The sequence below is a fragment of the Xenopus laevis genome, chromosome 2S, assembly GCF_017654675.1.
Source record: "Xenopus laevis strain J_2021 chromosome 2S, Xenopus_laevis_v10.1, whole genome shotgun sequence".
NCBI lineage: Eukaryota > Metazoa > Chordata > Amphibia > Anura > Pipidae > Xenopus > Xenopus laevis.
Genome location: NC_054374.1, coordinates 46,264,187 through 46,290,324, shown reverse-complemented (window position 1 = coordinate 46,290,324; position 26,138 = coordinate 46,264,187). Strand labels below are relative to the sequence as shown.

Sequence of the window (26,138 nt, the reverse complement as noted above, 5' to 3'; positions counted from 1 at the left end):
AAAATAGGAATACTTATAGTTTTTCAAAAAATAAAGAGGCAACCTTATGTCACAGCTCTATTTTGCGAGGGCTCTGTGTGGGGTGACAGGAAAAACTAGTCAATCTTTGCATGTTCTTTGTCCCCAGGGCCGTTCCTGCCATGAGGCAAGGTGAGCACCTTGCCGCAGGCGGCAGTGAACGGCCAGTTGCAAGGGGCCTCCTGTAACTTTAAGAGCCGAATTTCCAGTTTTTAAACGCACTCTACCTCTTTTGACCCGCTCCGACGCTAAACTTTTAAAGGAGAAGTGAACCCCTTCGGCGCTAAAATCCCTCCCCTTTGCCTGCATAGGCCCCCCCTCCCTTCTTCCCCCGGCCTAACCCCCCTGAGCATATGCTAACTTGTTAGTCATCCCTCAATGCAGGTCCTCTCTCATGGGCGCCATTTTCGTCCGAACGCTCTTCTTCCTGTATTTGGCGCCGCATGCGCAGTAGGAGGCATTTACCGTTTGGATCTACTGTGCATGTGCCCAAATTTCACGAAGTTTCCGATTTCTTTTTTCTGAAACTTCGTGACTTTCGGCGCATGCCCAGTAGATCCAACCGGCAAATGCCTCCTACTGCGCATCAGTACGCCGATCAGTAGGGGAAGAAGAGCTCGGCAAGAGAGGACCTGCATAGAGGTGTGACTAACAAGTTAGGGGCATTTGCCCGGGGGGGGGGGGGAGGTAGGCCGGGGGGGGGGGAGAAGGGAGTAGGGTATGGTTGCCTGGCCGGTAAAAATTATGGTTGATCCCAATGTTATTAATAGGGAAAAAAGATAAATATATAGGAAGCCTGGTATTTTTTTCCAGAAAAGGTGGCAAAGAGGGGGAAGACATTGGGGTTGCTGCCTCAGGGAGCAGCAGCCCACAGATCACCCCTGTTTGTACCCTGTGTCTTGTTAGGTTAATATCTTGTTAGATAAATTTATGATTGCTAAACAATTTACATAGAAGCAGCAGTAACTGCAGCTCAGCAGACCATACGGCTATTTCTTGCCCTTTATTACCCCATTCCCTTCCTAATTTTTATTCAGTTCTTTTAAAGAAAAGTCACCCCTTATTTGGCTGACTTTATTATAAATACAAGGCATTACATAGGATATGATGAAGCGTAAATAAGAAATGCGCATGACAATGACTTGTGCGTTTAAACACGCCCAGTATAGCCATTGCACACGCCCCTAATCTATTTGTGTCACGCTTTTGGTTTAGCTCCGCCTTTTTCAAGACCTTTCCTGAAATGACGTCTGAAGGAAAGTTACATTTGCTAAACGAAGTCGCGAAATCGATTGGTTATGCCTGTGTGGGCTATTCGCGCTTCCATTTGTTGGGTCTGAGTGTCTGTCGGCCGTGAAAGGCTCAGGGCTCTTGTGTTCCTCCCAGTCTAACCCCGTTTACACTTCCTTCCCCCTCCTCATCCCCGGTTACCGCTCCAACTGGTCCGGCATTATGTGTCTGGTTATACCCAAGAAAGCTTCAATCGCCGGGCCCTGGTGACGGAGACCGGGGGAGGAGAGGGAGCGGGCGTCACGTTCTCTACAAAGCCAGACATACTGCCTGGGCCTGTGAGGAGTCTGAGTCGGAAAAGGAGTGTTCTTGTTCAAGGGGAGACTCGACGGCATCAGGACGGAAGTATTTGTCTTCCCCGGTCTGGGGACGGTGCTGTCCGAAGGTGAGGAGCAGACGAAGCTGGTTTCCTCGACGGGGTTTGATGATGAACCCGCGGCGGGGATCCGGCACGTCCCAGGCAGCTCCTCTCACCAGCGGCTGATCTTCCCAATACACCAGCGGTGAGTACCTGGGTGAGTAGGGCCGGGCGGAACTGCCTGCTCCGGCTCGAGTTCTGCCTTGTTGCACAGACAACCCCAAACTTTCCTCTCTTGTGTTTCCATTTACTGCTCCAACGAGACCCCTGTATTTGGGATCCATGAGTTCTGGAAGCCTGTGCATGTAGAATCTTAGTACAATCTAGTGCCCTTTCACCCAAAAGCTTCGTTCAGCCATATGAAAGAATTGTTTTTATTTTTTGTTTACTTTTCAATATCCGCCATTTCATTTTGGATTGGCTTTAAGGATCGGCATCTGTTCTCAGTCGTGAAACTACCCAGTAGAAGCCACAGCTGATGAACAGGCCTGCAGGAGAACTCCCTTGTCTGCTGCTACATTGTTTCAAGAGTCAGACCCAGACAACACAAGGGGATAGATACACTGCTGCAGCTTTCAATAAAAAAAATACATCTGAAAATCACTGATGCATTCTAATTCAAGGGATAATGGAAAGTTGCTTAGAATTATCATTTTTTTTCCATAATGCGACACCCCCTCAAAAAGTAGGAGAGCTTGCCCTATATTAAATCAAGGGGTTCAGTTGTTGATCTGTTATTCCCCAGCATTGCAGGTTTAATCGTGATGGTTCCCCCCTGCTTCTTGATACAGGTATGGGACCTATTCTACAGAATGCTCATGACCTGGGGCTTTCTGGATAACAGGTCTTTATGTAATTTGGATCGTCCTACCTTTTGGGGGTTATGTAATAAAGGACACTAAGTTTGCCAAGGAGCAGTAACCCATAGCAACCAATCAGCAGGTAGTATTAACAGGCCACATGTTTAAAAGGAAACATTTTATTGGTTACTGCTCATGGGCAAACTTAGTGCCTTTTATTACATTTGGGGGTAAGTCTACTAGAAAGTCTACTAGAAAATCATGTAAACCTTATATAAACCAATTAAGCTGGGTTTGCGTCCAATAAGGATTCATTATAGCTTAAATTGAATCAAGTGCAAGTTCTGTTTTATTATTACAGAGAAAAAGGAAATCTTTTTTAAAAATTTAGATTTGGTCATAATGGAGTCTATAGGAGCCGGAACTTTATGGATAATGGATTTCCAGATAACGGATGCCCTACCTGTAGTAAGGCATTTTTGCATTTTGCTACTAGGTTGTGCTTTTGGGTAATGTCACACTGTGAGATTCGGGGAGATTTAGTCGACCCATCGACTAATTGCCTCTTCTTTGGGACGACTAATCTCCCCCAACTGCTTCCCAGTGTCTTCCGCCTGCTAGACTGAAAAAACGCCTGCGGCATGGCATTCGCGGTGCTTCGTTTTCTGCAGTCGCCCGAAGTTTCCTCGAGAGGCAACTTCGGAAAACAAAGCACCGCGCGTGCCATGCCGCAGGTGGTTTTCCATTGTAGCAGGCGGAAGACAGGGGGAAGCAGTTCATGGAGATTAGTTGTCCCAAAGAAGAGGTGATTAGTCTCCGGGGCGACTAAATCTTCCAGATTCTCACAGTGTGACCTTGCCCTTAGCAGCCAACAAGTCTGCAATTATATCCAGCTCAAGAATTCACAGCAAGGTGCAAGATAAAATATTAGCGCATTAGCTCCCCATAATCAGACAAATACAATGAACCTTCATTTTACATCCCCGATTTTAAGGTTTCTCTTTATGTTTTGTTGTCCCACCTATATATTATGCATAATACATTTCCCTGATTTTACATATTCCTGGATTTTACACCATTTTTTTTCAGGTCCCCTGAAAAACGTAAAATGGAGGGGGGGGTTTCAACTGTATAGGCAAATCAAATGTTTGTGTTAAAAGCCTGGAAATGTAACTGTACAAGGTGATGGTCTGACAGGTGTCATGTAAATTCTCCTATGTGACTGTTTTATAATCTCATGTGTTAAAGAGATACTGACACCAGAAAATAAGCTTTTTTTAATATATCTCATAACATTATCTTTGAATGCTATTTATAATTTTGCCATAAATGTATCTGCCTGATGTATCTGCCTTTTACATTACCTTTCTTACCCCCTTTTTTCCCTATGAGGGGGCTGGCACATTTTTGCAGCAGTAGTCCGTTAGCATTAGAGACTCTAACTGACAAGTTGAGAAGGGACAATCAGATTGGAAAAACAGTCAGGTTTAGGAACTTCAAGTAACAATTACTTACAAAAGCAGAATTATCAGCGAAAAACGATCAACATGACCTATAGGTAACTTTTCATGTAGCTTAATATTTTGAAATACATTTTTTAGTGTCCGTATCACTTTAATGTATGAGACCGTTGGCTTTGTTGTTTTAAAATGGAAAGCCCATTCACTGCTAAATGTGAAATTCTCAGGAGTCCCATTTTACAACCATGGGTCTCCTGATGTTAACTGGACTACAGTTACCAGCATTCGATTACCCTTGATTATTTATTGAAGGGTGCTGTGTAAGATGTAGTTCATCAACATCTGGAAATTCAAGGTTAAGAAACAGGACTGTAGAATGAGTGTTTTACAGCAAATGTCACTTGCCCTGGGCCCCATCTGATGTTTCTGTGCAGAAATAACGCTTGCAAGCAAGTAAGCAAGCATGTATATTACATTGTCTAATGATTTTATTACAGAATTGGTTGAAGTGTAAAGGCAGGGAAGCCAGGTTTGGTTGAGGATTTAATCTGTTAGATTTCCTTAACATGGTTGTTCACCTTTGAGATAACTTTTAGAATGCTGTAGAGAGTGATATTCTGAGACAATTTGCAATTGGTTTTAATTTTTTATAATCTGTGTTTTTTGGGTTATTTAGCTTTTTATTCAGCGCCTCTCCAGTTTGCAATCCGGTTGCTAGGGTCCATATTCCCATAGCAACCAAGCATTGATTTGAATAAGAGACGGGAATATGAACCGGAGAGATGAGTAGAATAGAAAGATGAGTAATAAAAAGTAGCAATAACAATACTAGGGATGCACCGAATCCACTATTTTGGATTCGGCCGAACTCCCAAATCCTTCATGAAAGATTCGGCCGAATACTGAACCGAATCCTAATTTGCATAAGCATTTTTTGCTTCCTGGTTTTGTGACAAAAAGTCATGCAATTTCCCTCCCCGTCCCTAATTTGCATATGCAAATTCGGATTCGGTTAGGCCGGGCAGAAGGATTCGGCCGAATCCGAATCCTGCTGAAAAAGGCAGAATCCTGGCCGAATCCTGGATTCGGTGCATCCCTAAAAAATATAGGTGTAGCCTTATAGAGCATTTGTTTTTTAGAAGGGGTCAGCGACGCCCATTTGAAAACTGCAAAAAGTCAGAAGAAAAAGGCAAATAACTATAAAACTATAAAAAAAATAATGAAAACCAATTGAAAAGTTGCTTAGCATTGGCCATTCTGTAACATACTAAAAGAAACCTTAAAGATGAACCACCCCTTTAACTTTATTAAATGGGATGCCTTCTCCAAATTCATTTTTTTGTATGATAAAGGAAAATTTAATTCTAATCAACTTTTAGAAAGATATTAATTCAAGAATGTCAGTTATTTTAATGTTGTTGTTGGTGCTGCATGCATTATCTGTCTGCCCTTTGCTATTTTCGTCATTGCTTGCCTGATTATAGAAACAGTGTAGCAAGAATCTGATCTCCTCCAGCCAAGACTACTGATTCCCACAATGCCATGCATGCGTCAGTCTCCTTTTTCTTAGGTCTGTTAATCAGAGTACATTGAAGGCGATGCTGTAATTGGTGACTCAAATGCACTACCTCAGTCTTTCAATTAAAATGTAAGAAAAAAAAGTCTTGGTTGGAATAGAGCTGACTAAAGATACAATTTGGGATGAACAGTCCGAACAAAGTGCAAAGAACAAGGCATTGCCTTCAATAGCAAATGCTTGAAAGTTCCAGTGCATTTCATGGCATGCAACTATCTTTTGAAAACGCTATCTGAACTCTGTTCAAGTGATGATCACATTTCAATTTAATGCTTTCAAGAGATTGGTGTTTAGGTGAACGGCGCAACTTTGATGTCTGTACTAAAATGTGACAACATAACTCCTGGAATTGCATTGATTGTTTCTGGTAATTACATTAAGGGCTATTCCACACGGGGAGATAGCGACGCGTTTGCGGTCGCGGCGACAAAGCGCCGCGACAGTCGCCGCGACCGGCGCAGGCGACAGTTTTGTATGGGCGCCTATGTAAAAACGCCTGTGCTAACCACACGAGGCGATGCGCTTTTCAACAGTCGCCTGAAAAAGCCTGGCGAGGCATTTTCAGGCGACTGTTGAAAAGCGCATCGCCTCGTGTGGTTAGCACAGGCGTTTTTACATAGGCGCCCATACAAAACTGTCGCCTGCGCCGGTCGCGGCGACTGTCGCCGCGACCGCAAAAGCGTCGCTATCTCCCCGTGTGGACTAGCCCTTAGGTGATGTTTGTCACATAAAGCAGCTAAAATGAACCATCATCACTAGTGATGGTCGAATCTGACTAATTTTGCTTCTCCGAAAATTTGCCAAATGCATAGACAAATTGTTTTTGATGTGCAACACTTTTTTTTTTTTTTTTTTGCAGTGAAAATTTCTCAGCATGAATAGTCACAACAGTTATTTTTGTGCATGCTAAATACTGCTATGATCCTCTTGCCAGTATTAAGTACATGTTAACATGTACTGGATTCTAGTTGCTGTTGAAGTCGTTTCTATAAACAGCATTTGGCTGTTTCTGGCATTCAAAACAAGTTGATTGCAGAGAGCTATTTGTTTTTATAGATAAAAGTCATATTCATTCATTTAGCTACTTTATAAATGTAGAGGAGTCATGTGTTGCTGTTTTTTGTGAAAGCAAGCAAGTCCTAAACAGATTAGGTGGCAAATAGTGCATTAATCAGGTCTGTGAAACGCTTGGGGGACTTCCTTTGTTACTGAAAGAGGATCAAGATGTGCCAGATGCGTGCACATAAATAAATTTGTATGCATTCAAGTATTTATAGATGCAGTAAAGGACTGCTAAAACCCTAGGTGCAGCGGTTCTATAAATCCACTGTTAACAGGAACTGGCTTCTGAAACTTTAGGTTTTTTTTCATACACTTGCATGTGGTTTCTGTGTAACAAAGCATTCTTACCATAGTGGTCCTTCCTTCACCTGTGTGTTTTGGACCATAGGAAATGAAAGCTGATCTTTTTTTCCTTGGTGACGACCTGGGAATTCCAGAAAATAATTAAATCTCATTCCATTAATCAATGTTCCTTAAAGGAAAAACATGTATGCATAGATTGTTCTGCCGTTGGTACATTCATTAACTGCATCTATTCTATAGTGGTTATAGTAAAATTGTACTTAGGCATTTATGCTTAAGATAAATGATGGTCAAATTTTCCTGAAACTTATCTGTATGTGTTCTTAGATTTACCAGAGTATAAAAGTACATAGATGAGGGTAAAGGCATTTCTTTTTAAAACCGTGATATCTCTGCTTTGTGGCAAGTTAATTATGGTTATGGATATACTTTCCCTTTGTAGAGCAGGTTAGCAACAGAGGCTCAAAGGGCAACACACAGCTTAGTTTGACAACTATTTGTTTCAATAGGGAGGGGGGTTACATAGGCCAGTACAGTTCTGAATTGGTCTCCGGGGGCTGAACCAGCAGCTGTTATCAGCTTTAGTTTTGATGTAGAAGCATTTCTAAAGGCAAAGATTTGTATGTATATTCTCTCTAATTTTCATTTGGGCATATTAATTGGAGTTGCTGTACTGCTTATCTATACAAATGCTTTCTCTTTAGATCTGCCTCTCTAGATCAGTGTTGCCTGTTGGGTTATAGATATTACATTTCTGCAAGGGCTAAAAAAAATCCCCCCTCTGTCCCATGTAATTAAATCTTAATCATTGGAATATGCTTTCTCCCCCCACCCCCTTCAAATAAAGATCGCATGCTGTTGCACTATTTTTTTTTTTTTTTGCAAGGTACCCTGTAAGTTTTTTGTTTCCAGTACTTTCTTAATCTTTAGAACAAACAAAGCTATGGGACTTAGTGGGAAGCCAAGTACAATTTAATGTTCTTGCAATGATTCTATTCAACTGCTCGAAGCCTTTTGCTCCAGTTTTTCTGTTTCAACCTTTTCTTTTTTGCTTTTTAAATTATTTATTAAATTCCCCTTCTGTTACCTTTTGCAATGCTATTTCCAGGTTTAATGGGTGATACCTTGCAGTGTATATTTTTTTCTATATAGTAGAATACTCATTTTACGTACAGAGATTTTAAGTTTTGCTGGAATTTTCACCATTTTGATGATATACCTTGGATTTAAAATTGGAGTTCTATTCTATATAATATATAATGAGCTTTGCAGGCAATATAAATTAGTAACAGCAGAAGAATGTACTGCACTCATCATCAAACAAGAGGATCTTTTTGCCAGCTTTACTTTTAATGCACTCGACTTAAGCTTTTTCCATTATTCATTGCTTAGCGTATACTACATTGTTTCCAGTTGTATTCTTTTCTACCATTTTTCTGATCTCTGCATCCATGTTTTGCATAAACAGCACTTGTCTACTATGCAAAAACATACAATAGTACATTTAAGGGGGCCATTATGCAGAATCCTCTTGATCTTATGGATATCTTGGATGCTTTATTAGATATGTAACTGTGGAATCTTAAAGTAGTTTGCTATTTTTTTCAATATTACAGAATCTTCTTAACGCAATCATAACTGAAAATAAATTTGAGACCCTCGTGCTTGATAAAGGTAGATGTCTATTTGTCGTTGTTCTTATGTGAATGTCACTACACAGCTGTGCGCTTTGCATTGAGTTTATGATAAGTAAATAACCCCTGCAGTACCTCGGTTACTAATTTCTAAGGGTCAGGTTAATAACTACAAGAAATCCTCTACTCTGAGTTGGCTATTCTTTGAGCATAAATCACTGTTCTTTTAAATTTGCTTAGTTTAAATCCGAGTTAGATTATAGTTTGTTTTCTTATGTTTTTGTCTTATTTACAAAGTTTTTTTACTTAAAGATAACTTTTAATTGCAATGTAGACAGTGGTTCTCTCTCACTTGCCCTAACAACCAGTCAGTGAAAAAAGAAAAGGATCGGAGTAGTTTGATCACGAATACATAAAACCAGTACATTTTGGATTTTACCACTTTCTGGTTTCTATGGGGCAGTGATTACAGACAGATAGCTGTACACAATTTCAGACCATTTTGAGAGTGGGCAACCTGAAGGTCAGTTAGGTTAAGTTTCTAAGTGAAAGCTCATTTGTTGACCTTGTGGTGGAGACATATTTACTGTCCTAGATATTCCTGGAATCACAGCAGATTGAATGATACAACCATGTTTATATACATTTCTAACCTTTTGGTTAAGGGTGCCTGTAATTTTCAAGTTTGAAAATCATTGATCTACGTCATTATATTATATTGTAAAATATAAGGATATTATAAGTCAAAGAGGAGTTCCATGACCATGTAAAAGCATGAGACCGAAGGCCGAGTTCTTTTATATATGTCATGGAACGCCGAGATTACTTCTAATATCCGCATATTTTCCACAAGATTGTAGAACAAACACCAGAATTATTATTATTTACATGTATAAATTACCAAGATATTGTGCACCGCTCTACATTAAGCTGGTGTATTCAATGGGCATACTTACAGGGTTTACAATCTATAATACAGGTTTTACCATCTATAATGGTTATTCCCCATTCAAACCTTTAAATTAACTTTTTAATACGCTATAGAGGGATACTCTGTGACAGATTGACAGGTTGGTTTTAATTATGTATTTTCATTTGTTTAGGTAATTCGCTGTTTATTCAACAGCTCTCCATTTTGAAAATTCAGCAATCTGGTTGCTAGGGTGAAAATGACCTTAACATCCATGCACTCATTTAAATAAGAGATTGGAATAGGAAAGGGCCTGAATAGAGAGATGAGTAATAAAAAGTAGCAATAATAATACATGTGTAGCCTCACAGAGCTTTTTTTTAGATGAGGTAATCGACCTCCATTTAAAAGCTGAAAAGTCAGAAGGCAAAAAATTATAAAAAAAGCCAATTGAAAGAAAGAATTAGCTATGCTTTTAACTATACTCAAAGTAAACTTAAAGGTGAACCACCCTTTAACTGCATGGTAATAAATCTTAGATTATTTTGTAAGTATATAAGAAGAAATGCAGATACAGATGTATTGGGCAGAGAAGGGGGGCTGTGAACAGTATAAAAGATCTAGAATAAGGCCTTGTTCACATACTACATTAGATCAATATGATTGAATATTAAGCTGGCCATAGATGCAAAGATCCGATCGTACGAATCATCGTACGATCGGACTTTCCCATCTCCCGACCCGCCACTAACCATTCAGATCAAAGTCTTACCAGTCAGATTAGTTAAAAAACAGAGCAGCAATGTTCTGCCCCTGACAGCAATCGTACGATATCTATGTCCAACCAAAGCTGGTGACAGTCTCCCACTGAAAATCGTACGATCTGCAATACACGCAGAGATATTATCGGCAGCCGACAAATTTTCTAACCTGTCCGATCGACCAAACGACCGATCTCCGCCGGACAAAAAATGTCGGGACTCTCCACACCCGGTTCGAAAATCGTACGAATCCTTGATTCGTACGATCAGATCTTTGCGTCTATGGCCAGCTTAACTGAGAGCATCATTGCAGCCTGTTTTTAAACTTGGATGTTTTTAATTTAAATCAATCAAACAAAGTTGTTAAGGAAGAATGAAAGAAAGAAAACTGGAATGTGGCAAGTTGCTATGCACCCCCATCGAATAGCTTTTTTTTTTTTTTCTCCCCTTTAATTAACCAGATACTAAAGGTGGCCATAGATGCAAAGATCCGCTCGTTTGGTGATGTTGCCAAACGAGCGGATCTTTCCCCGATATGCCATAAACAGGCATGGCTATATCGGGGGTAATCTGATTGTTCGGCCGTATGGCCGAAAGATTAGATTACGATGTGCCATGAGCTCCGGCGGGATCTGTCGGGTCAAAATCAAACCTGACCAAACGACCAATCTCCGCCGGACGAAAGATGTCGGCACACGCCACACACGATCCGATAATCGTACCAATCCTCGATTCGTACGATCGGATCTGTTTGTCTATGGCCACCTTAAGGCTATGATTTTGGTCATAGATGGAGGTCTTACACTATAAAACGTAAACTATAAGCTTTCATATAAAACAGCAATCCGATGAATTTTATGAATTTTAAAATGTCTTGCAGATTTGTGTGTTTGTCTTTGTAACACTTCTTATTTGGAGTAAACCTTGAAGTTGCTGTTAAACAGAACAATGAATACAGAAGATTTTAAAGCTGATTGAGTTTGCAGAACATCAAAAGGGCATTTTACTAAAAAGAATGTTGGCTCTTTAAGGCCATTGTTTCACCACCATACAAAGGATGTTAAAAGCATGTCAATATATTTTCATCCTCATCAAGGAATGAAAGGGCCAACAAATTGCAACTGCATTACTTGATACACATTTAGAAATCATATCCGTCTCTCCAGCAACTACAGATATTTATTGAAAGCTAATATTTTTATATTAGAAATGTTGAATAGGTGAACACACAACACACACACTCGCATTCTCTCTCTCGCTCTTTGTACAAAACCTATTACTGGCCCATAGCACTACTCCGCCTTCTCTCATTTGTAAAATAAAAGCCCATAAACAAACATTAGTTAATCTGAGGGTGTGGTACCTTCTTAGATTTCAGAGATATTCCCAACCACTTTTTACACTGTCGTTCTTATTTGGGATACAGACTTAAGGTCCCTATACACGGTCCAATCTGAAGGTGGCCATAGGCGTAGAGATCCACTCGTTTGGCGATGTCGCCAAACGAGCGGATCTCTGCCGAGAAATACCCACATTGAAGTGGGTGATATCGGGCTGATCCAATGGTGGACCCTAGGGCCCAACAATTGGATCATAATGCAGGAGAGCGGGCGGTCGGATCGCGGGACTGCATACACTCAGAGATGCAGCCGTGACCTGATGGGATTTTTTAATCCGCCCGATCGGGAAAGCCCGTCGGATGGCACCACACACAGGCCAAAAAGCTCGGTCGGTCGGCAGCTTTTATCGGCCCGTGTATGGGGGCCTTAAACCACCAACAGATTAATTTATTGGGCAGTGTATGGGGCCCTCCAATGGGCTTCCCCAATCGATATCTGGCCAAAAGTTGTCCATCGGGCAAGTTTAATAATCCCATCAGATCAAGGGCCCCATTGTTTTGTTGATGTGGTAGTCAATACGACCTCCTGTATTTTTAGTATGTGATGCGATTGTTGGGTACTGGAGCCAATGATCGGATCAGCCCGATATCTCCCACCTCAAGGTGGGCATATTGGGGAGAGATCCTCTCCTTTGGTGACCTCACCAAATGAGCGGATCTCATCGGCTATGGCCACCTTTATGGGAGTTTTTAGCAGAATTCAGTTTTGTAAAAAAAAAAAAAAAAAGACACAACCAAGTACAAGCAATTTTTTTTTTTTTTGAATGCTAGAAAAAAGTTGCATGCCATTCATTTTGAATGAGGCTGAAACTTTTTTTTCATAAACTGGGAAAATAAAGTTGCTAGATGTGATTCCCATTGACTTCTGTGTAAACCAGCCTTTACATGTTTTTTTTTTTCCCCCTCCCTGGGCACTTTTGACCTTTTCCTTTAATCAATCCCACTTATTCAAGGGTTTAAAAAAAAAAAAAAGTACCCCTAACATTTTGTTTTATGGTCCTTGTAACTAACCATCCAAATTCCAAAAGGCTTGCTAGTGGTTATCCACATATCCACATACAAGACTACAAGTCATGAGCCTGAATTTATGAACTTTACCTTTTTCATGCCAGCAGTTATATTTAACTGGATGAACAGCAATTACACTAAATAATTCATGACCAAGTGCTGCTTTTCGCATTGATCTTATCTAGCGAGTTCCTTTTCCAAAGATTCCTTTGTAAGTGGCGCTCATTCACATTTACCATTTTAGTAGCTGGATGCCTCTTGAGAGCTGGAAATTGGCTTTCCTGTGTTCGCTAACATTATACATTTCAAGCGAAGGCAAAATGTCATTCCCTGGGAGGTCAGGGCTGCATAAATTCTTTCATGCCCCTGGGGAGCTTCCGTTTTGGAGAATTGTTTTGTGGTATCAGATGGTTTGCTGAATTTTCTAGATTACCCCCCCCACGCACTTTCTTTTGATGCCTCAAATGCATTTGGTTGTGTACAAAACCTTTCACAGTCTACAATTTGTATACACAATAAACCTTTCCTCTCATCAGTGTATTCATTGTTTTAGTTGGGAGAATGGCAGATTTTTGCTCTGTTATTAAAGGACAAGGAAAGGCAAAGAAATAAAATCGCATTTCTACTTTCTTTAATGAAAAAGAAACCTATCTCCAATATACTTTAATTAAAAAATGTGTACAGTTTTTATAAGAAACCAGACTGAATGCACTTCATTTACTGCTGTGGATAGGAATTGTCAGACGGTCCCTAACTGCTGAGCAGGGAAACAATCATACTTATGAACAGCAGGAGGAGCCCACGCCTTACTTACCAACCATGCAGAATTCAAGTAGCTTTGTATATGACAATCCCTAAGCAGCCCAGACCACACTGAGCATGTGCAGGGTCAGGGTCAGGCAAAGATGTTTAACAAAGTTACAAGATGACAGCCCCCTGTGGCCAACTTTGAAAGCATAAATCATTTGTTTGATTAGGCTTTGTGGTGCAGTAAGTTCATGCTTATGTTTAGTATACAAAATACAGCATTTCTAGCCTTATTCTATTTTAGACTTTCCTTGTCCTTTAATATTTGTTTATTATCGTTTTCTAGATTTCTCTTTCAATATTTTTTATTAGCATTTCATAAAACAGATACACAGGCAGCCATATGCAATCAGAGAATAAACATTACAATGATGTAAAGGTCACATGTGCAAAAACAGGTTCAGGATGAGGAGATCATGTACCTGTAACAGGTATAGTCAGATATAGGAAAAACATAAATTGGAGACAGTCGGTACTGTTATCTGTCACATCCCAAGCTATGACCAATCCTGCGTAATGTATATCAAATGTTAAAACAGATGAAACATTATAATCAAAAAAAACAAACAAATATAAAATAAATAAAAAGACAACCCAAACTCTGGCCCCATCGAATCATACATCTAAGTATGAGAAATCCCATATCCACAGAGCTTAAATGCTAAGTAATGCCACATGACCATCTGTCCCATATCTATATTCCAGCCATGGTGTCCACGCCAACACAAACTTACCATGTGAGTCTAAAAGAATACTAGTCAATTTCTCTTGTGACATTATCCAGTCTATTTTTCGTTTAGTTATGTCAATAGATAATTGTTTAGTCCTCCAAGCCCCCGCTATAGTTTTCTTAGCCGCAGTCATAATCGCAGTAAACAATTGGAATTGAATCTTTGAAAGTACCTCAGGTTGTTTACCTAATAGAGCTGTTACTGGACGTTTCGGGATCACCTCATGGAATATAGAATGTAACATGGTGAAGATACGAATCCAAAACCTTTGAGCGCATGGACACTCCCACCAGATGTGGAACATGGAACCCACTTGCCCACAACCCCTAAAACAAGCAGGGTCCGCTGCCGGAGCAAATTTGGCAATACGAGCTGGGACCAAATACCATCTAAGTAAAACTTTGTAATTAACCTCCAATAAAGAAACATTTTTGGAAGATTTCATAGTGTTGAACCAAATTGATTGCCATTCTTCCCTATCCATTTGACATTGGAAGTCCTTCTGCCAGGAGCCAGTGTATACTAAGTTGGAGGGTTCAACATCATCGTAGAAATTGTTATACAACATTGAGATCGCTTTCTTTGCTTGGGGGTATTTCAGACACCATTGTTCAAAGAAAGTAGGTGACTTACTAGCCAACTGGCACTTGTCCCACTGTGAATGAGCAAAGTGCAATAATTGCCTCAAATGAAAATGCTCCGCCAGCGGAACCGAGTACTTACTTATAAGGTCCTGGGGGGTATAAGGTTTTGTTAAGGTATATAGGTGTCCCAAGTTCTGTATATTAGCAAGAGACCACCATGCAAAGGCCGTATTCTGCACACCAGGGTTAAATAAAGGGTTACCCAATAACGGCATGGCAGGGGAATGGGGTGCTTGTAACTTAAATTTTTTACTAACCGAGTCCCACAATTTTAACGTATGACGTAAACAGACGCTCCCTGTAGGTGGACGAAATTTAGGAGGGCACCAAATCAAAGCGGCCGGGGAATATGGAGCAGAATAAGCCTCTTCTAGAGAAACCCAAAGGGGGGTATCAGTATTAGAATGAAGTGCAAGAATCTGGGATATTTGGGCCGCTTTATAATAAAATAACCAGTTAGGGAGACCAAGTCCCCCTCTATTCCTAGGGCACATCAGTATCGACTGGCGAACTCTGGATGGCTTCTGAGCCCAAACAAATCGGAGAATTTTAGCGTTAAAACAGGATAAGTCATCCAAAGAGATTTGTACAGGAAGCGTCCGGAAAAAGTACAAAATTTTTGGCAGAATCGTCATCTTAATCGAATGGATTCTGCCTATCCACGAAATATGGTGGTGTTTCCATTTATCAAGTAGAGCGAACAGAGTTTTAAATAATGGGGGGTAATTATATTTGTACAATGTATCATGCGTAGCCGTCAATTTAACTCCCAAAATCGAAATAAAGTGCGGATGCCAAGTAAATTCAAAGTTAAGCTGCAATAATTTAACAGCTCCAGGGGACAGATTGATATTTAGAGCTTCAGTCTTATTATGATTAACTTGGAGACCCGATATGGCACCAAAAATATCCAACAGTCTAAACAAGTTTGGGAGGGAGGTGAGTGGGTTAGAGATCGCCAGGGTTAAGTCGTCCGCGAATAAGCTAACTTTGTGCTGAACACCAGCTACCTCCACACCTTTTATATCTGTGTTAGCCCCAATCGCTGCAGCCAATGGCTCTATAGCCAAATTAAACAGGATCGGGGAGAGGGGGCATCCCTGGCGTGTTCCCCAGTAGATTGGAAAGACAGGTGAAGCAAATCCCATAATATTGACTATCGCTGACGGATTGTGATATAAGGACTTGACCCAAGTCATAAAATTCCCCCCGAAACCCCATCTCCCTAGTGTCGTTTTCTAGATTTACCAAATCTTCCCCAGCCCCCACATAGCAGCCTAAACCTTTTTTATATTTTTTTTTTTGACTAAACCTAATGAGTACAGTTTGCAACATTTTTTTTATGATTGGTTATGTTCGATGAATGATCTGAGTTTTCTGAGATTTTTGTAGTCAACTTGGGTGTCCTGTTATCTAGTCTTTTTACCGATTCATCACCTTCCTTGACCTAGTTTGACGCAGATCCATTCATGTGTTGGTCAAATCAAACTTTGTACTTTTATGCTCAGACTCTCCCGTTGTCAGTGCAGAAGTGCAAGGTTTTGTCCAGTTCACTATGGTGCATGCTGCAGTACAGATCAGTTAGCCATAATTTCTTAATGGGTCTTTGCATGCAGACTGAATTATGTGAATGATTGATCTATTTGTTTAAGCACACTATTGTCCTATTAAGCTTCCCTGGCAAACAAAAATATTCCCTTTGCCTCCTCACTTCTGCCCCCCCTCCACTCAAGATAAACAATTGAATCAGCGGAGTTTGACTATGCATTTTCATTTGCGTGCCAGTGATTGCATTATATGAGTAGGAGGGTTGAGTTTAATTTGTTGGTTTAGTGATTGCATTGCAGGAGTTTCAGCATATTTGTATCAATGACAGCTTGGTGATTTCATAGTAAACTATGAGAATTGTTTTGTTTGAATTTAAATCATCTATATTCCTGAATTGTCTAATGAAACTTTTCCAAGAGGTGCCAAATGTTATGACTTGATACCCTGAGCTGATGCTACTGTTAGCAAGTGAGTAATCCTCTACTTCTTTCTTGCATGGGTGTGCATGTGCAGTAGAGTTTAAAGCCAGTTTTAAGAGAGTTTAAAAGCAGGCTTTTACACTCTACTGCGCATGTACCAACCACTGGATTTTAAAGGGAGGAAGAGGTTTGCTCTCTTGCAAATACCCCGGGCCCGTGCAGTTTTCTGGGACAGCCGGCTAGGTATCCAGTAAATCATTACAATCCTTGGGGGTGCGCTAACATTTGTCATCACCTTGGATTGTAGCTTCCCTTCTCCTTTAAATATCAAATGTTAACCTTTTATCTAAGGCTTGATCTTTAAAATTTATCTTGTTGAATAAATTAAATATCCTTACCTAAAATTCTAAATCTTTTTTTTTCTTTTCTTATAGGTATGGCATCACAGCTGCAGGTGTTCTCCCCTTCTTCAGTATCGTCCAGTGCCTTTTACAGTGCAAAGAAACTCAAAGTTGAGCCTTCTGGATGGGATGTTACGGGACAGGGTAGCAGCAGCAAGTATTACACCAGAAACCTCCCAGTTGCTCAAGGACACGCAAGTTCATCTCGCCAGGTTGTTGGTTTCAGTCTAGCTGCCTACGAACCCAATCTCCTAATCCCTGCAGCAGCTGCAGAGCACATTGTGGTAACAGCTGCAGACAGCACAGACAGTGGCCCCACGACTTCCTTCCAGAACAGCCAAATCCTAACTCACAGAAGCAACGTTCCTTTGCTGGACCCTTACCAAAAATGTGGACTGAAAAGAAAAAGTGAGGAGGTAGATAGCAACGGTAGCGTGCAAATAATTGATGAACGGCCACCTCTGATGCTGCAAAACAGAACTGTGGTGGGTGCTGCTGCCACGACCACCACCGTAACCACTAAAAGTAGCAGTTCCAGTGGAGAAGGAGACTATCAGCTTGTCCAACATGAAATTCTTTGTTCCATGACAAACAGCTATGAGGTTTTGGAATTTCTGGGAAGAGGAACGTTTGGTCAGGTGGCAAAATGCTGGAAGCGGAGCACCAAGGAGATTGTAGCCATTAAAATTTTAAAGAATCACCCTTCCTATGCTAGGCAAGGACAAATCGAAGTGAGCATCCTGTCTCGCCTGAGCAGTGAAAATGCAGATGAGTACAACTTTGTGCGTTCATATGAGTGCTTCCAGCACAAGAATCACACTTGCCTTGTTTTTGAGATGCTGGAGCAAAATCTTTATGACTTTCTGAAACAGAACAAGTTCAGTCCACTACCACTGAAATATATTCGACCCATCCTTCAGCAGGTAGCCACTGCGTTAATGAAACTAAAAAGCTTGGGCTTAATTCATGCTGATTTGAAACCTGAAAACATTATGCTTTTGGACCCAGTACGTCAACCTTACAGGGTGAAGGTTATAGACTTTGGATCTGCAAGCCACGTATCAAAAGCAGTGTGTTCCACTTACTTGCAGTCTCGTTACTACAGGTAAGATTGTTGATCCTATGAAAGATGGGCCAAAAGTATTTGTACCTGTTTAAAGTTGCTCCTTTGGCGTAGGTGGCTGGTGGAGAATTCATGTTTTGGTGTTTTTGGCCTGCAAGGTCAGATATCCTAACATGCTGTAGCCCTTTATGTGTACATCCTGAACAGGTCTGAATGCAAATATAGCCTGACCCATGAGTGATCAGGCAAACGGTCATCCAGCACTTTAGTAGTAGGTGCTTACTTTTCTAGGGGTGCATGCAGAATGTGTTCACCTTCACATCCTGTTACACGAAATCCGTAGAGAATTGCAGCACTCCCAAAGAATAAAACCGCCTTTATTGCACTTAACATTTGGCACAGCAACGTTTCGGACCTCCTGGTCCTTTTTTCAAGCTGACAGAGTGTTCAGGCCCAGGCAATTGCAATGGAAATTAATGGGAAATCGTTTGCTGCAATGGTGTTAGTTAGGGTTGCCACCTTTTCGCTTTGCTGAAAAGGGGCAGGGGGCTGACCGGGGGTGGGGCTGATGATGTTGGGAGCGGATTGATGATGTTGAGAGGGGGTGTAATAATTATAAGTATTGAGTAATAACAGATTTGCCACCCTTTTGGGGGTGGAAAACAGGCAGGGAGGCTGGGTGGTTGATGCTGGTCGTGGGGGCAGGACCAGTGACATCAGGGGCGGGGTCGTGACGGTGGTGACCTGGCGATCAGCGATTGGCTGATCATGTCATTATTTTCAGTGTCCTGTCCAGATTTCTTATTTGGAAATCCTGACAGGCACTTTTCACCCAGGCAGCCCTTCTGAATACCAGGTTGTTCAGGTGAAATTCAGACAGGCGGCATAAAACATTACAGGTGTTGCTGATAGCAACCAATCAGATCTTTTGGTTTGTTACTGTTGAAATCTATGCTATGAATAACATAACTGGTAATGTTTTACTCTTCTTTTTTTACACAGCATAATAAATAGACAATTTCAGTCTGTTAAAAATAATTTAAGCCCTAGAAGTTGGTTTTGCGCCAATAAAGATTAATTATATCTTTGTTGGGATCCAGTAAAATGTACTGTTTTGTTATCACAGAGAAGAAAATCATTTTTAAAAATGTGAATTATTTGAATATGGGAGATGACCTTCCTTTAATTTGGAGAATTCTGGATTACGGGTATCCAAATAATGGATCCTACACCTCTCCATCTTTAAAATTTAAAATATGTTCTTCCTGTTTGTGACAGTATATACAAACCATTAATGAAGCAATATATTTGAAAATCTATTTTATTAATTATATTTTCTCTATATTCATGCTTTGAGTTACACATTTTTATTAAAGCTTGTGTAAAAAATAAAATGGTAAGTCATTTCCTTTTACACTCTGTCCACCCATAGCACCTGTGAAGTTTTCTGCTCTGCATATGGCTTTCCTATAAAAAGTCTGGTCTACTGAAAGTATACAGTACTGCCAGGAGCACCAAATATTTAAAATGTATTTTTGTTCTGAAAAGTTTTTTGGTAAAGATAACTAGTCCTGTAAAATTAGATCTTTCTCACCAAGCAGCCTATGTTTCATCTTTGTTTTAATTTGTTCTGTATATAGATATAGCTTACCTTTAGAACAGATTACTTAACATTTGCTTTTCAGAGTCTGCAATTTTAATTTTGCCTTTTGGATGATGATTCTTAGCTTACATAATCCTTCTTACCCTGGCTGACCCGAATTTAGCAGTTACATTGCCAGTAGCACAGCAAGCTTTCCTAGCTAAGCTAGAGGCTTGTTTGGAAAGCACTTCTGAACAACTGACAGCATTTGATCTTTAAAACACATGTATTTACATGCATTTTGGATGCATTTTGTATCCCACATGCTACCATCCCCTGTTTCATTCTATGTGTAGGATGCCCTGCATAGTAGCCCTAGAGGTATTGTTAACACTGAATGAGTAGTCAACACTGTTTTGCCATGCTAACTCGTAAAAGATCAACAGCTGTCAATTTAATTAAAGGGGTTTTTATGGGTCATTTGTCATCCCTAAATACCAGTCAACTTTTTTTGCTTTCCTATTGCTCTTTTTTTTCCTGTTGAAATTTTAGAAATATGAAGAGAACCTTTTGTTTAGTTCTGGGCACTTGATCTGTGAGCACAGATGTTTTGCTTCAGACTAGAAAATTGCTTTTGACTTGTGATAAATTTATGTTGATAAAATATGTGAAAATATTTTAGGAACTATACCCAAACAATGAATATGGTTAAAAAGGACATTTTACATACTGAACTTATAGTAACAACCTAAAGTTTCAGCATCTCAATAGCAGCAGTGATCCAGGACTTCAAACTTGTCAGAGGAGGCCACCATCTTGGAAAGCGTCTGAAGATAGGGAGCTACAGGGGCATCTTTATAGGCACAGATCTTCCCTGCTAAAGGGCTGTGGTCTTGCTTGGGCTGATACAGAAGCCCATAATAACATTTGTAGCCTACTTCTTTAGTTAAGCTTTAGTTCTGCTTTAAAGTGTAAACCTCTTCTCCATTCTCTACCACAATTTATCTTCACATTTGAATCTCTAACAAATAAAAGTGCATATACCTTCCCTGTAAATATGCAGTGTATGAGGTACAACTGCACTAATAAAAACCCTTTAGTAATAGGGATGCACTGCTGCATCTGTTGGCATACTCTTACAGTTCCTGTGGCTCAAGTCGTTGTAAGGTAGAACATGTTCAAACAAATAATATCAGCATAAACAAATTGACAGTTCCTGGAGCCCTTCTCAGATGTCGGTCAGAAAGGCAATGTTCTTTGGGCCCATGCACAGGGTCGTGAGCAGTGAGCAGGCTGGCTTTTGTCAAGTTCTATTTGAGTTCTACTTTTGCCATAGACTTCATACTTCACTTTCACTTAAAACATTTTAATCCTTGTTTTCCATTGTACATGAACACCCACAACATCCCTGGAACATGCTCTTCTCATGAATTTTAGGTAATTAAGAGTTGCTGTAGCAACTATCGGTGCAATAAAAAAAAGTTCATGTGTTTACCACTGCTCTGGTGTTGGCAAAAACACTACAATAACAGATGGCTGTTAATAGATAATTTACCAGCTGTATTTATGCTCTACAGTCTCGCTTATCTGTTCTTATATGAAGGACATTTAATTTATTTTTAAGTCATACATATATAGTACTGCTTGAAAGTTTGTGAACCCTTTGGATTTTTTTATATTTCTTTTATAAATGCGTTAGGACATATCACATCATATTTATGTGCAAAGAGTATTTGAACCTTTGCTTTCAGTAAGTTGTGTGCCCTCTTGGGCATTGCTAACTGCAACTAATTGTTTTTGGTAACTGGAGTCCTGTACGACGACTTAGGAATTTATAGTCCATCCATCCTTCAAAAACCACTTCAGCTTGGATGTTGGTGGGCTTCCTTGCATGAATTGCCCTCTTTATGTCTTTCCTAAACATTTCTATAGGGTCAGGATTTTGACCAAGCATTTACAAATATTAACTTTCTTTTAACTATGCAGTGCAGTTTTAGGTTGCAGTGCAGTTTTGGACTCCAGTCCTTAAGAGGGATATAAATGAGCTGGAGAGAATGCAGAGAGGCAAACTAAACTGGTTAGACGGATGGAAGACTTAAATTATGATGGTAGAAGGTTGGGGTTGTTTTCGCTGAGATGATTAGACTTTATAAGTACATTAGAGGACATTCTAGCAGGGGACCTTTTTACCCATAAACAGGATCACCCCACCAGAGGCCAACCCTTCAGACTAGAAGAAAAGAACTTTCATTTGAAGCAGCGTAGGTGGTTCTTCGCAGTGAGGTTGTGGAATGCACTGCCGGTTGATGTTGTGATGGCCTATTGGGTTTATTTAATGCTTATATGATTTTCTAGTAGATTTAAGGTCCAAATAACGGAAAGATTCATTATCCAGGAATGCCCCAGGTACCAAACATTCTGGATTACAGGTCCCATACCTGTACTCTTGTCTTAATCTTTCAGTGTCCGTCGAATGCAAGGTTTAAATCATTAGTCTTTCTATAGTCGTGTAATAGCACACATACTGTAGGTTTTTTTCTGTTATTCCTGTCAGTCCCTGCTCCAGTGGAGCTTTTACTTTTTAATTTCCCTATTACTCACTTGCAAACACACTTTCATTATTTGACAACCTGAAAGCACTTGCAGCGCTCAATGTTCAGAATTATTGTAAATAAGTTAAACCACAATTTTAAGTTTTCCCCCATTTTTTTTATGTGCTCCGAACTATTTATAATGTATTTTAATGGGTGCATTTCCCTGATTTTACATGAAACTTTTGTCCTTATATTCCCAAAAATTGCTGTTTGTCCACTGTGAATGTTATTAGTAAAATAAAGATTCTTAAAATACTAAGCAGATGTATATTTTGCCATGGTTCTGCCTGTATATAGTCCATTCCAATTAGTCTGCCCCTCATACAGTCCTGCATTAATAACTTATTGCTTTAGGTTTTGCATGTAGGGGCCTTGCACATGCCCACATAGTGTAACATTAATGCTACAATGCTCAACCCTTGTTATTAACACCGTATATATTGTACAGGTATGGGATCCATTATCCAGAAAACTCTTAAGTTATGTAAAGGCCATCTCCCATAGACTCCATTTTATCCAAATAATCCAAATTTTTTTAAATGATTTCCTTTTTCTCTGTAATAATAAAAGAGTGAATATTACTTAATCCAAACTGCGGTATATGTAATCCTTGTTGGAAGAAAAAAGTGCTATTGGATTAATTTAAGGTTTACATGATTTTCTAGTTGACTTAAAGCATGAAGATCTGTTATCTGGAAAGCCCCAGGTCCAGAGCACTGTGGATAACCGGTCCTATACCTGTACTTCAACAGACTTCTGTGCTTACCGGTATATCCTTTCAGTACTTGAAGAAAGAGTTGCTTTAACAAATTTCCCTAATTTAAAATTTCTTGCATTTTACATAATTTTTTCCTGGTCCCCTGAAAAATATAAAATGGGGTTCTAATGTTTAGTAAGGCCATCTCCAGGCTCCAAGCATTCCAGATAATAAATCAGATACCCGTGTAAGTGGTTTTTTTTTTTTGCATTAATTCCTAACTTTGTATTTGTTTAAACTTTTTGTACAGAGCTCCTGAGATCATTCTTGGTTTACCATTCTGTGAAGCAATTGATATGTGGTCGTTAGGGTGTGTCATAGCAGAACTTTTTCTTGGATGGCCTCTGTACCCAGGAGCATCAGAATATGATCAGGTAAGTTAATACATTGGTATAATGACCTTTCTGGTGCACTGTTATGTTTGAATTTGTTTTGTTATTAGCATGTAAAATAGCTGAATATAATATTCATTCATTGATTTCCTAAGTGTTTTCTAGTTTTCCTAATTTTTATATACTTGTTACTTTAGCATTAAACTAGAGATGACCAGTAAAAGTTGGTCTCTTAAAGGAGAACTAAAGCTTACCTAAAGAAGCAGAGCTGAAATATTTTACATTATATTTTGGGCTCTACCAGCCAAATGCAGTAAAGATCTGTGCCTCCAAATATACCCCTGTAGCTTCTTCTCTGCTGATTCACTGCACATGCTCTATGCTGCTGTCACTTACTGAGCTTCTTTGGGGCAACTAATCTCCCCGAACTGCTTCCCCGTGCTGGGCGACTAAATATCCCCGAATCTCCAGGTGTGCCTTATCCGTGGCTTTACTCTTCAGTAAAGTTGTCCAGAGAATGTGTCCCAAAGGTTGAAGAGATTGAGGTTTTGTATACTGGTAATTTTTTCACTGTTATGTTGACTGTTTTGTTAGTAGGAGTCCATTATGCAAGGGGGATTATCTGTAGACTAGAAATCTAATTCTGGCCCAATAGTAACTTCAGTTTCAAAGTAGGCAAACAGGGAGTCCTCGAGTTACATACATCCGACTTACATACAACTCATACTTACAGACAGAGGCTATTACAGTAACATACTATGGGTTGCTTGGTCTTTATTAGCATTTAGCTTTAATAAACCATTTGCCCCAATCCCCACGGGCATGTGTTGTCTACTGCAGAGCACAGAAAGGTAAAAATAAATATGCATAGAAAAGGTAAAAATAAATACCTAATATCTTAACACAAACATCTGTCTTGTTGCATTTAATAAGTAAATGTATATGTTTCAACTTACATACAAATTCAACTTAAAGGGGTCACCTTTAAGGTAACTTTTAGTATGTTATAGAATGGACAATTCTAAACAACTTTTCAGTTGGTTTTGATTATTTTTTTATAGTTTTATAATTATTTGCCTTTTCCTTCTGACTCTTTGCAGCTTTCAAATAGGCTTCGCTGACCTCTTATAAAAATCAAATGCTCTGTAAAGCTACACATTTATTGTTATTGTTACTTTTTATTACTCCTCTTTCTATTCAGGCCCTCTCCTATTCATATTCCAGTCGCTTATTCAAATCAGTGCATGGGGTCATTTGAACCCTAGCAACCACATTGCTGAAATTACAAACTGGAGAGCTGCTGAATAAAAAGCTAAATAACCCAAAAACATTAAATAATAAAAAATGAAAACCAATTGCAAATTGCCTCAGAATATCACTCTATACATCATATAAAAAATTATTTCAAAGGTGAACCCCCCCCCCCCCTTTAAGAACAAACCTACAGACCCTATCTCGTACATAACCTGGGGACTGCCTGTAATTAGCACAAGCCTTTTTTGTTGAGCTCCATGTTGAACAAGTGGGTATATACTGGCTGTTTAAGACACTGCTCCGTGTTTCTTAAACTTTTGAACTTTTTTTTTAATCAACTTTCAGTGGTTAACAATAAATAGCTCAAATTCTGGGTGGTTTCCTTTGACTGAGAAGCTGCATGTGTTCTGAGAATCCTATCTGTAATGTGGGTGGGGTGGGTTGATGTTTTTCCTTAACTACGATAAGTTAGATCCAAAATGTGTTTTCCCCCGACAGTGACATCAAGTGATAATTTCTGTTTCTTTGTAAATTTATAATATCAAAACTGCAATGTTTCACTTCAGCTTTCTTTCTAGCACAGTGTTTTTTCCTCTTTGCACTTTGTAAAATAAGATTTTTTTTGTAATTAGAAAAATTAAATGGCAGCAGACCTTCTTGTATAGTACATGATTTGTTGTTTTACTAATAACGCGGACAAAAAACTGCCAGCATAAGGAGTTTATAATCTCTTGGATACAGCAGGACATTTCCAAAGCCCTTTGCCCTTCCTGTGTTTTCATGGTTTACTGTTGTGTAATATTCCTTCCTAGAATGTACCAGCATTCACACACCCTGTTGTTTCACTACTACGGTTCTTTAGTTTTGTCGCTTGTTTTATTTAGTCCATAGACTAGTTTTGATTCTTTTTTCTCTGACAATTATTTATTTCAACATGCAATACCTGCACATTTATGCTTCTGTCCCACTTGCCATTTTTGCCCAAATGTGCTCTGTCTGTAGACTGTGACAACAGAAGCTACAATGCTATTGCTGTCACTTTCTTCAGAAAAAAGTATAGATTCAGGTTTACTTGAATAGAAAACACAACCTGTGATATTAGCCATGTTGGTACTAAATCAAGGTGTAATCTGTTCTAGACATACATGTAAACGTTTTATAATTATATACAAATCTCAAAGACTACTATTTCTCGTTTTGCTGGTTATTTCCATGCACACAGTGGAGAATACTTTATTTAAAATGTACAAATGTGGTCATATTCGAGCAATATGAGTGCGTACCCAACCAATTGGGGGCAAATAACCGCATTTGTCTGGTGTCACAAGTAGATAAAGCAAAGTAGTCTGTTTCACTCTGCAAATTATTACATGAAAAAAGTTATGTTCTGCATTAAATAGAAAGATGCTAAAAAAAAATTATAGCTA

At 39.5% G+C, this 26,138-nt stretch overlaps 1 protein-coding gene across 10 annotated transcripts in view; it reads left to right on the top strand.

Annotated features, from left to right (window-relative positions):
• The first annotated feature begins 1,254 nt into the window (after positions 1–1,254).
• hipk1.S (homeodomain interacting protein kinase 1 S homeolog) overlaps positions 1,255–26,138 on the top strand; it is a 51,584-nt gene continuing 26,700 nt past the window's right edge. For 4 of the 10 annotated variants that reach the window (XM_018247961.2, XM_018247959.2, XM_041582940.1 and 1 more), the window contains exons 1-3: positions 1,257–1,811; positions 17,163–18,234; positions 23,376–23,499. In XM_018247961.2, the coding sequence (XP_018103450.1) occupies positions 17,165–18,234; positions 23,376–23,499 (1,194 nt within the window). In that variant the 5' untranslated portion in view covers positions 1,257–1,811; positions 17,163–17,164. 10 annotated transcript variants of the gene reach the window in all.